General features: G+C 43.3%; 1 protein-coding gene across 1 annotated transcript; it reads right to left on the reverse strand.

Annotated features, from left to right (window-relative positions):
* Positions 1–575: 575 nt before the first annotated feature.
* ISOC1 (isochorismatase domain containing 1) lies at positions 576–8,170 on the reverse strand. Its single transcript, XM_035100233.2, has 5 exons — positions 7,607–8,170; positions 3,474–3,593; positions 3,129–3,332; positions 2,477–2,593; positions 576–1,173 (listed from the first exon to the last, which is right to left on the reverse strand). The coding sequence occupies exons 1-5, from the start codon at positions 8,045–8,047 to the stop codon at positions 1,027–1,029; spliced, it is 1,029 nt and encodes a 342-aa protein (XP_034956124.1). The 5' UTR covers positions 8,048–8,170; the 3' UTR covers positions 576–1,026.
* Positions 8,171–12,600: the final 4,430 nt, after the last annotated feature.

Genomic DNA, 12,600 nt, shown 5'->3' on the forward strand with positions numbered 1-12,600 from the left:
TTATTCAAATTTACTTCCAGCTATAAAATTATAGATGTCTTTTTCAAAATATACTATTACACCAGACTCCTTTTAAAGCCTATTTAGCATCTATATTGAAGAATACTGCATAAAACTGAAGAAGCTGATCCCCCCCCCAAGCTTGCTTGAACTAATGCAGAAGCCAGATGGAGTTCATTAAATCTAGGCATACAGGGATTAAAAATAAATCCCCCAACGCATCCAGAAAAAAAATTTATTTTAGTACAGTACTTGGAAATGAAGAGTTTGAGCATCTTAGTTTGAACTGTCTACAAGTGAATTAATGTCACTCACTTCGGTGTCATCTGTCACTCACATATTCCCATTAACAAGCTGACAGAATTGCTCTTTATTTTAAAGGGAGCATCAACCTGCAGACTTTTTTTCCAGTTAGAAAGGACTTTGTAACACCATTTAGTAATAAAGTCTTGGATAATCAAGAATCAGCTTTGCTAAGCTACCTTCTAAAGTACTACATCTATATTGCCTGTTCCCTTAGCTTGTTCATCTGACTATAAAGCAGCATTTCCCCCCCACCCCCACCCCACCCAAAGTATATATATATATTTATCTTTTATTTAAAATATGATTCTATTCGCAGAATGGCAAAACATTATGTATCACATTTATCTATGTCATTGTATTATTAGTACAAAAAGTAAAACAATTCCAAAGTACATTTGCACAATCGAGGTTTCACAAAAAATATGCACTTTTCTGAACTGTGTTACAATCAGTGGGTACAGTAGAGACAAACAGGCACCTCTGTTTTAAAGTTTGTTTGACAACAAAAATGATCCTATGGTACCCAGAGCCTTGGGACAACTGTGACTAACAGAATACACTCGCACCTGAACAGCATAACCAAACAAATTCTGCTAAGGCAAGCACAATTACATCAAGTTGCAGGTGATGTGTATGTGTGTGTCTGTGTGTGTGCACGCGAGTGAGAAAGTTTACATCTTTGACTCTCCATTACCAATGGTCTTTCAAGAATGTCGTCTTTTATACTTTGGAGAGGAGCCCTGACTCAGGAGCACTTGCCTTAATGAGGTTCTGGATTTCTTTGAATTTGGGGTGGTCTTTGTCAGCTATTAGCTGCAGCAATATAGCTTCACTAGTGGTAACGATAATCCCGGTGCGAGCAAGACGCTAAAAAAAGAGCAAAAGAAGACAGCTGGGGTGAGTATATGCTGCGTACCTAGTGAGTAACTTTTCAACCACAATACCACTGCCTCTATAAGAACATGACTGTTGTCCAGTATATATTAGAAAACGTAAGGGCAAATGGCTTTGCACTGAGAATTAGGCAGAAACATTTGCCGTTACATATAAAAATTGCTCTCTGCAAGCGGGAGGATAAGAAATTAGTATTATTTAGTGTAGACCTGTTTAAAATTAATGGACATAACTTAGTCATGTGGTCGGGGGCGCAATGCTTATGATGGAGAAACAACAATTTCCTCATTGAAAGGAAAGTTAGGGGGGAAAGTTTGGCATTTTGTTTTTGGTATAGCTGGACAGTTCAGTTCTAATAGTAAGATGATTAAACAACATATCTTAATAATATTTAGTTTCAATGATTTTTATTACAGCAGTTGAATGTTTTGTACCCAAACAGAAAATCATAGAAGCTTTTATTAATACTTTATGACAGCAGTCCTATAAATACTTATGTCTGAGTAACCCATTGAAAACAGCAGAATTACTTATCGTTAACTGTGCATAGGATTGCACCCTAGGGATGATACAGTGAAGAATAGGAGAGGGTTGATTATTTTAATGCTAGGATGAGTCAGTTGTGGTACAGAAAGGAATTTTTATAGTAACACTATTAGATCGGCAGTTGAGACAGAAAGTCTGGAAAAACACATCTATTGTAACCCATCCATCCTGCTATGGCAGAATTCCCTAAATCAAAAACTATTCTTGATGGGATGCTGATCTACTCCCCCACACAAACTTCCAAAAACAATTTCTTATTGAGCTTTTCTCCATTGCTGGTCCAGTCTTAATATTAAAGCTTAGTAGTTAAAAACAGTAGTGTACAAAACAATCAGCCAAAAGCTTAGATAAGTAAGCTTATAAAAAAGCTTAGATAAAACTTTACATGTTTCCTGAATGCAGGTAAAGATGGCAACTCCTAGACATAGCTGCCAAGTTATCCCTTTTTAAAAGGGATTTTCCCTTATGCTGAATAGGCTTCCTCGCGAGAAAAGGGAAAACTTGGCAGCTATGCTCCTAGATATCCCCAAACTGCATGACTTGGACAAAATAAGCAAGACATATGGATTTCATTGGATTTTCTACCATTTTTGGTTACAATATGGTTCCCACTTCTCTTCCATGTACAGTAGTATGAATCCTAAAGTCTATCAGAAAGTTAGTGGTTATGCCCGTCTTGTAACAATTAAAAAGATCAATCTCATATACATCCCCATCTCAAAGTAGTTACCTCTAGGGCAAACATTCTGTCCATCATACTTCTTGAAGACGTTGCATCAGCCACAATGTGAACTTCGAGACCTCTGCCTACCAATTCCAGAGCTGTCTGTTGGATGCAGACATGAGTCTTGGAGAAAAACAAAAATTAACTTCATCGTCTATCACATAAACAGAATATCAATGACTTCAGGACAAGCTAGCTGTTTGTCTATTTGTTTTCCAGACAGTTAGACAAAATGTTCCGAATATAAGTGTATATAAGTGTAGTTACAGGTGGGTAGCCGTGTTGGTCTGAGTCGAAGCAAAATAAAAAAATTCCTTCAGTAGCACCTTAAAGACCAACTTCACTTCTTCAGATGCATGCACACGAAAGCTCATACCAAAATAAAAACTTAGTTGGTCTTTAAGGTGCTACTGAAGGATTTTTTTTATTTTGTATATAAGTGATTAGAGCAAGTTTGGCAAGTTATATTTACAGATAGCATGTAGCCTATTTGTTCTATTATGGAATAACTTACTGGTTTACATATATCTGTTCTTCTCTATATAAATATTTTATAGGATTATTGTCGTAACACTAAAAAATACGAAAATGTCACTTTTATCTAAATATTAATACTTCTGCAGAAAGTCTATAGGCAAGTTATGAATGTAGTACTTACTTCTACCCCAAATAAAACAACACTGCGAACTCCAGGAATCTCTGCTATTGCAGACTCAACTTCAGGCAATACCATAGAAAACTTTGTTTTTGGTAAGACAAGTTTAGCTGCAGTTAAATCTATTTCTTGCACTGTGCTTCCAAGACCTTTAGGATACTGTTCCGTTACAATAACTGGGATTCCTAAAATCCGTGCACCTTGAAGCTGCAAATGGAAAAAGACCACACAAGAATTAAACTTTTATTTAAGCAATAAAATAGTCCATAACAATAAAAATTATACAGCAGCAGCAGCTGATAAGATTAGAAACAAGGTATGTTATACCAAGAAACCAAATAAACTTACTAATCGTTGGCCTACACTGATGATATCTCCGAAATACTTGATAGCAGGTCTAAATCTCTCTTGCATATCACAACAGAAAAACACAGTGCTTGAAGGTGTGAGGTTGCCCAATGTAGTTAACTGAAAGAAAGGAAAAATCAGAAATCACAGGTCAAACAAGTCCTATTTGAGGGGAAATATTTTACATTGGCTAGGAGCCAAATACCCACTTTAGGTGAGCCCAAAGGGCTAGGTGTGTTCAGCAGGATATTGGACTTTTTTTTCTTTGAACAGCATGCCCCCATGTCAAATAGTCAACTCACAAATCCTCCGTTTCAAAACCAAGATGTAGCAACAAGAAGAAAAATAAAAATCAAAAGCTCCTTCAAGTGTGTTGAACTGGTTACACAATTCTTTGGATCCCAGTCATTATCTGCTGAAATATCCCTGTCATGCAGTATGTGCAATCTAAACACGTTTCAAGATAAAGGTAACAGGCATCGACACAGATTTGTAAATACAGCAACACCGAACATGACGTATTGCAAAATATTATACTTGATAAATTAAAAGCTTAATTTTAAAAAATAAGTAAAAAACAGCATCCTAAAGTGAATCACAGTGGGTTCTTCCCCTATTATGTGATCCCAACTTCACTATTTACATTCAGACTACTAGGACTGGAAAATTGTTCCCCACTCTAAAGAGCTGCCCCAGGCAGACTGAATCCTTTCTTAAAGTTGCTCTTTTGAAGTAGCACACACAGACACACAGACACACACACCCTTTACCATAATGAAAATCATGTGTGTGTGTCCCCCCAAACAAAAAGTTTAAATGCAAAAAAGGCACTCAATGCAGAAGGCTTCTCTCTGAAAATCTGCAAAACAAGTTTTTTATTTCCCCGAAGCTAGCACAGGACACAGAACTGAAGGAGGGTAGAGATAGCACTCTAAAACCATCTTCACCATTCTTTAAAGTGTTGTTAGTCTTTATCCTTACTAATGTCACTCTGAATATGGGAAGACTCTCTGCTGACCCATACTAATACAACCATGTTAACCCCTATGCATAATTTTAAACTCACACATTCTAATGTATGTCTATTTAAGGAGAAGGGTTGCAGCTTGATAGAAGAACTCACGTTTTGCGTGCAGAAGGTCAACCTTCAGCAGTTTTTGGAAAGACTCCTGTTTCAAACCCTGGCGATCTACAGCTAGTCAATACCCAACTAGGTAAACCAATTGTCCGAGTTGCTGTAAAGACAGCTTCTTTTGTTTCTAAAACATAGGATGGAATCCAGGGAACTGTGAGCAATATTCTGCTCATGCAATGGGGCTTTCCAAGCTCTTCCATCTCACTGCAGCCCCTTGCACCTTCCCAGGGGCTGCAGCTAGAAGAAATCAAAACTCACCTCCCTTATGTTAGTGGAAATGGCTCTCCGGACTGCACTCGTAATTTTTCAGCAGCGTGAGCAACTACTTGGGAATTATTTTATGTCCGTGATAAGCATACGTAAAGTTGCTTAAAAGATGAAAGTTTAAGCTGGAGCTGACTCAACATCATTAAATGCAGTATGGCTTAACTTTAACACCCTTCCAAGTACCCTTTTTGTGCATACTGGCACAGTTTGTACATCACATTTATCTAAAGTTTAGAAGAAACTATGGTTTGTCATAAATGAGAGGCAAGCTGGTGCCTGCTGCTCAAAAAATCCCTGGCACTGCTTCCCCCTGTTCCTATCGCACTGCAGACAAAGCAAGCCAGCATGACTTCTTGCAATGTCAAAACACAGGTTTGTGGCTTATTTCCCTCAAACAAACCATAAGCAACAGGCCCAGAATAAACCTTGTGGTTTATCTGAAGAGAAACAAACTACAAGCCTCAGTTCAAAGGACAAGTCAGACAGAGCAGCAGCAGGAGCACCCTGAGAACTTGTTTCAAACTACGGTTTTAATGTAATGTCTGAACTGGGCTAATGTGTGCTATCAAGGTAAGGACAGCAAACCAATAAAACAAATGTTTAGCATGGTCTCCTACACTCAAGACTGTTCGGCATCTTTCAATTCAGCCTCCAGTTCATGAGCAGCAGCACACTATTGATTGTTACTGGGACTTACAGCTCACAGCCGTAACAGGATGGGAATGCCTTATACTGATCAAAATTGGGTAGGGACAAATAGAGGAAATGAGTGCTTGCACCTCTATTTTGAGCAAATTTGTGGGATAGTTACCATAAGTGCAAGTGATCCGAAGCGATATGTTTAAACTAGTCTGTTTTTTAAATAATATGGTGCCTGACTCTGCACAAGATCAGGCTGTTATTGTTCCTCAAAACACATTCACTAACTGACAAAGAGGCATTATTCCATGTACAGTTTGTACTTGTATACTGTGGTGGTGGATGAAAGTTCCCTGCATTCTCCTGAGGTTACATGCCCTTACACCCTTGCTTTCTAGAGATGTATCCTCCACTCAGCTATGTTTCCAAGTGGATGCTTTGCGTAGATTTTTTTATGTAACTAGTCTCACATACCTAGTTCAAATTTAATGCATTTCCAAATACCCTTTCATAAATCTGCAAACTCTTACTTTAATTTTGGACTGAGAATACTTTCCTTGCCAGCTTCAGGATAACATCAGTCCAAAAGAAGGCTTTTCTTCTTATTGCCTTTGAGTTCATTTCTGGCTTTCTGGGGCGGGGGGGGGGGGCACTTCATCCCTGGATTATCAGCTGGGTTTGGTAAAAGGCACTCCCAATTCTCTGTTGGGGTTGGATGAGGAAATCCTTACCCTCATCAAAATTGAGTAAGCTAAAGTTGAGACGTGTCAGGAGAGTCAGGCTTCACCAGCCAACATCATTCTCCTGCCTTCTGGAGGTGGGAAGAATCCGATTTCTCCTCCCATCTCCAGGGGATTTCTTGCTACTCTGGCCAGTATTTTAAATGAGGAGATGGAAGCAAGCCCCACTGAAATCACTGGGTGGCACGGTCTTAAAATTAAAAATGCTTTGGACCAAATTACCTGTTGGGCTGTGCAATAGAGCCCCGCTTCACATCTTGCCTGAGCCACAAACATCTTACAAGGCTCTAGGAGGAAAGCCCTCCTCTCTTTTTGTCTCTGCTACCCAAGCACATACCAACATTTCTCTGATGAAAATAGGGAAGTCCTATTCCATGATGATGATAAAAATAATATATTTTTACACACACACCCATCTGACTAGGTTGCCCCAGCCACTCTGGGCAGTTTCCTACTCATGTAAAAACCTAATAAAACATTAAACATTTAAAAAAACTTCCCTATACAAGGCTGCCTTCAGATGTCTTCTAAAGGTTGTCTAGTTACTTATCTCCTTGGCTCGGGGGTTGCAGAACTCCATACCCTCCAACATTTAGCTGATTAAAAAAGGGTTGTCCTACCATACCCTCCAATGAAAATAGGGGCGTCCTAAGGAAAAGCGAGACCGTCCGGGATCAAATCAGAAACCGGGATGGTTTCTGTAAATCTAGGTCCGTCCCTGGAAAATATGGACACTGGGAAAATAGGGTCTGCAAGCACCACGCTTGCATTGGCCTACCCTCTAAGGTTGGTGGTAAGGATCACTACACATGGGGGTAGCCAGGATTTATTTGGGGGGGTATGCAGGGGTACACATACCCCTAAACATTTTGTGAATCCAAGTTTGGCCTCAACGAGTATTTCAATATCAATAGGTAAATGAGAGTACCGGTACTCCTACATATTTCTTTAAGAAAAAAAGCACTGAGTATTTCTATTGTTTTACTTGATGGGGGGGAAGCTGCCCCCCTCTGCTACGCCTATGTCACTACACACTTCAGACATGCACCTGACAGCTGTTTATAAGAGAAAAGGAATGCGAGAGAGAGAGAGAGATTTATGCATTTCCCTCTGGCCAGGAGGCAGACCTGGAGTTTGTCCCGCATGTTTGGGCGGCAGGGAACCAGCATGGTGCCAGCCGGGAGAGTTCTCCTGCAAACGGCAGAGGATGGTGGGGGCGAAGGATCCGTGAGAAGGGGAGACCCACAAGGTGCCCAACCCCGCGCTGCCACCCCCCAGCGCAAAGAAATGGGTCTGGGGGCGCAAGGCTCGCCCCGCTCCTCCCCCTCCCGGCTCCCCCCCCCCGCGCCCACCTGTATCTGCAGCGGCACGAGGCGCACTTTGCACCGCTCGCCCACCAGGAACCCTTTGGGCAGGTCGATGTACTGGCTCCACTCGTCGGAGAACAGCTGCACCACGAACTTGCGGTGCATGTCCAGCTGGTCGCCGTAGAGGCTCAGGAACTTCTGGATCAGCACCTCGTAGCCCGAGCCGTGCGGCACCGCCGAAGGCCTGGCGAACACCGAGAAGCAGAACAGCACCGGCACGGAGCCGGGAGACGAGCCGCCGACGGAGCCTTCCATCAAGGGGGGCTGCTGCTGCTGCTCCGTCGCCGCCATGTTCGCGGGCAGCCGCTCCAGTTCCGCGCCTCCGCTGCTGCTCCTCCTCCTGCTGCTGCTGCTGCCGCCTCCCGGCCAGACGGGGCGCGCCGGCGGCTCCCAATCGCGGCTCCTGCTCCTCCTCCTCCTCACCATGGGAGCCAGCCCTGCCTCGACTCGCCTGGCCGGGGCGGAGCGCGCAGGTGGCTTCGCTTCCCCTCGAGCCTTCCGCGCCCGCCCTCAGGCCGCGTCCCCGTTATCGCCTCGCCAGGAGCCGCTCCGTCGTCTCTCCTTCACCCCACGCAATCCACGCGCGTTGTGCTGGCTGGGGCGGAAGGATACGGGCGGGCGGCTTGCACTGTAGAGAGAGGGGGGGGGAAATCTGAGGTGGCCAGTGACGGTGCTTAGAGGCGGTGGCCGCGGGGAAGCAGGGCTATAGCTGCTGCTGCTGCTGCAGCCTGGCATTCTGAGGGGAAAATCGGGATGGGGTGGAAATGCACCTTCCCTCCTTTCCTCTGCTCTTGTGGTTTCCATCTGCCGGCGAATAATTATACCACGCCAAGCAGATGCCAGCACCAGCCGCGCGCCCCCCCCCCCAAAAAAGAGAGAGAGGCTGTGCCACTTTGGGGTTTTGGCCAGTCAAGTGTTTTAAATCCCTCCCAACATTTCCCTGATGAAAATAAGAACGAACGCCCTATTTTTTCCAGAGGTTTTCGACTTTGGGGGTTCATGGCTCCCCTGCCAGTGCCGGATTTACGTATAAGCTAAACAAGCTATAGCTTAGGGCAGTGGTCTTGGGGGGGGGGGAATTAAAGGGAAAAAAACTGGATGTACATTTCCAAAAAAAAAGATGAAAAACAAAATAAATCCTACATACCGCAACAGTGTTTTGTGTTGTGTGGGCTCCTGTGATGGAAGTCATGGGCCCCGCCTGCTAGCCTAAAACAACACTGGTTTGCTCATTTCTAGATATAGGGTGCCTACATTCTGCATGTGCAAATGGCTTTAGATACCTAAAGATACCTATGAGGTCCATAAATTACCATATAGCATAATTTCAACACCAAAAACAGCGACAGTTTGTTGTTGGCAAAGGACAGGTGGACATATAAAGGGCCCCATTACCTTCAGTAGCTTAGGGCCTCATCACACCTAAATCCGCCCCTGCCCTTGACCAACTACATTCTTTTTGTGGCACCCCTGTGGGGCAGTTATGCCACCCCTTGCCTGCAGAGCGGGCAGCCTCTCGCTCTTTTTAAAACACCCTCCCTTGGGGAGGGTTCCCTCAGCCTCCTCTGGGCAGCCGCTGCCACCACCCCTGGTCTCTAAGCTGCCCTCCTTGCTCCAAAGAGAGGTGCCGCCTTGCACTGCCCCACGGGTTTGGGGAGCACCCCCTGGCCAGCCCCAGAGGCACCATTCCCCTGGGGAGCTTGTACCCTGGGCTGCTGCAATAAACAGCTGTGCAAGCCTTTGGAAGGCAGAGATGCAAGAGGGCATTATAGGAGGGAGGGAAGGAAAGGGGGCAGAGGCCAATGTCGCCCGTGGCACCCCTTACCAAAATTCAAGGCACCCCAGGGGGCCACAGCACACTGGTTGAAAACCACTGTCTAGATTCCATTATGATTATTAATACCCCGCTGATCAGCTACTCTGGGTGGCTTCCAACATACATAAAACATTAAACATTAAAAACTTCCCTATACCGTTCAGATGTCTTCTAAAGGTTGTCTAGTCATTTATCTCCCTAGCTTGTGGGCCACATAATTCCATGCCCTCCAATGTTTCTCCGATGAAAATAGGAACGTCCTAAGGAAAACTGGGACATTCTGGGATCAAATCAGAAACGGGTGGCTTCTGTAAATTGGACTGCCCCTGGAAAAGAGGGACACGGAGGGTCTGAAATACACCAATTTTTTCAGTGGCCAGCTTAATTACTCAACAAGGCTTATCCTAATGCTGATTGAGTTCAAGACTGCAGCCAATAATTTAATGCTGTTATGACAGAAGCTCATGAAGTGGTCAACTGTATGAGCTAGTCATTAACCAACTTGAATCAATTCCAGTTCCTTAATTAAAATATGATAGTGTCAATCCTATTTAGCTCATTTGATTTAATCAGTCTTAATTTGCTGTGTGTTACTACTACTGTAGTAATTTAGCATTCAGGATGGCATGGTAATGACCAGCGTTTTACAGTTTTATTGTACATCTATTGCAATTCCTAATTGCAAATATAGTGTGATGTATTTTGTTGCTCACCCGCCCCCCCTTTCTAGCTATAATGCTAAAATTTTGGATCGGATGCAATGTATTGTATCAGTGCAACAAGAAGTCTGGAATGACTCAAGAAGGGCTTGGTTAAACATAATGTACTGCAGAGGCAGTCTAAGGCTGTGGCAATATGAAGTATGATGCAATCCATGCCAACCAGCCCAGGACGCCCTTTGCACTTGTGCAATGCTATTTTCACAAGGGATGTTTAACTCAGGATCAACTTACCTGGAGCTAATAATCAAGGAGGGCGTCCACACAGGACATGTGTTTTCCCTTAGCTGTCTTGTGACAAACAACCCTGACAATAAATTTTGCTCCTTTGTCCAAGAAAAACTTATGCAAGCTTGCTGAGGTATTTTCCCCCAAAAAAACAGTCTTGCCTCCTTTTATCCTTCCTTCCACACATTCATGTCTAGATTCAGAGTTATTTGCTATTTTCTGCTTTAGTACTGCTGAACCACTGTGACCTACTCTTCTTCCGTCCATCATTCAATGTCAGCCAAGGTCTGAATTGATATCCTCATTTTGTCTATAGTCTCTGGAGACCTGTCAAGAGCTTCCTCAACAAGCTAAGATCTGCTCAACAAGATTCTCTTCCACCCAGTGTCCTGAATTTTGAATTATAGAATTATATAAAGCAGTGACTGCTGTCGAGTTTATTGCATTTATTGTATAGTGACAGTATAACCTTTCAAGCCTGTAAATTACTTAACATTTGCCCTGCTAGCTTCACTGAACTTTTTAAACCATGTGAACTTGTCAACTTGTTGTACATACTTTCCACTGAATGATACTTCTGCACACTTTTCCTCTTTAATTCCAGCCACTGTATTACCAGCTTTTATTATGAGACCACAGCTGTATTATCCTCTCCATCCAGGTAGGTACATTATTGTGATGGGAGCACCATTAGGTTCTTAAAATTAACATTGCATTCTGTGGCCCAAGGTGTGGCAGCTGGGCCTTGGTAGATTCTATACATTTTAATTGATTGCCACATTCATTACTTTGAATTGTATACCACCTTGGGAGTTCAATCTGAACTTGCAGATCCACTGGCTGGAGGGGATTTTGATGGTGTGGAAGTGTTCCTTTGCTAGCAGAGAAAAGTGCTGCTGGGAAGGCACATCTGTGGCAGATCTCAGCACACCCATGGAAAGCTTAGTGGGTGTAGATCTACCACCGGTGGTTTCTACTAGCAGCAGGCCCCGAAACAAAACATGTTGACATCTGTTGAGTCCAATACCCCTTCATTCCCTCATCTACTGTTGGCAGAATGCTTCTGAATACAGTCGTACCTTGGTTTTCGAACAGCTTAGTTCTTGAACGTTTTGGCTCCCAAATGCCGCAAACCCAGAAGTGACTGTTCCGGTTTGCAAACTATTTTTGGAAGCCGAATATCCGACGGGGCTTCCTTGGCTTCTGATTGCCTGCAGGAGCTTCCTGCAGGCAATCTGAAGCCGCACTTTGGTTTCTGAACGTTTTGGAAGTCGAATGGACTTCCAAAACAGATTCTGTTCAACTTCCAAGGTGTGGCTGTACTACTTTGCTGGGAATCACAAGTGAAAAAAGCCCTATATGCATGTGGTTGGACACTGTGGGAACAGAAGGCTGAACTAACTTTAACCTCATTCAGCCCTTCCTTGGCTTCTGGCCCACAAGGGCCAACAGTGATGCTGAAATCCAGCATCGGCTGAGCTCTGTGACCGAAGTGCAAAGTGTTTGGGGACTGCGACATTCACAGGGAAACCAAACTGCTTGTTTACAAAGCTATTGCATTACCAACCTTACTGTATGCTTGTGAAACGTGGACAACTAACGCCATCTCCAGCGCCTCAAAAGATTCCATCAACGGTGTCTCTGAAATTTTTTGCACATCACTTGGGAAGACAGGCGAACTAATGCCAGTGTACTGGAAGAAGCAAAGATCACCAGTGTCGAAGCAACGATTCTTCAACATCAACTTCGTTGGACTGGTCATGTTGTGCGGATGTCTGATGATCGTCTTCCAAAGCAACTACTCTATTCTGAACTTAAAAACGAAAAATTTTAAAGCATAACGCTGGTGGTCAACAAAAGAGGTTTAAATACTCTCTCCATGCGATTCTTTAAAAATGTAGTATAAATACCGACTGGCCTGCGAGCGCTTCAGTTGGAGAGCAGCCTTGACCAAGGGAATATGCACAACCTCGTTATATTTTCTAATTTGACTGAAGCTGTACAGAAATCAAAATTGTTCCTGAAATAATGGGTTTTGTTAAATCTGGCTTATCTTTAAATTTTGTGCATCACTTTAGGCAAAAAGCAAAATCTATCATTTTTTGAACATGGAGATAGAAAAGGGAAGCACAGTTCTTAATTTTACAGCAGGCTTCTTGCCTCTAGAAATATATTATAATTGGGAGCAGTAGGGTAATTGCTTTAGGGATTTGGGT

Source organism: Zootoca vivipara, chromosome 11 (assembly GCF_963506605.1).
Source record: "Zootoca vivipara chromosome 11, rZooViv1.1, whole genome shotgun sequence".
NCBI lineage: Eukaryota > Metazoa > Chordata > Lepidosauria > Squamata > Lacertidae > Zootoca > Zootoca vivipara.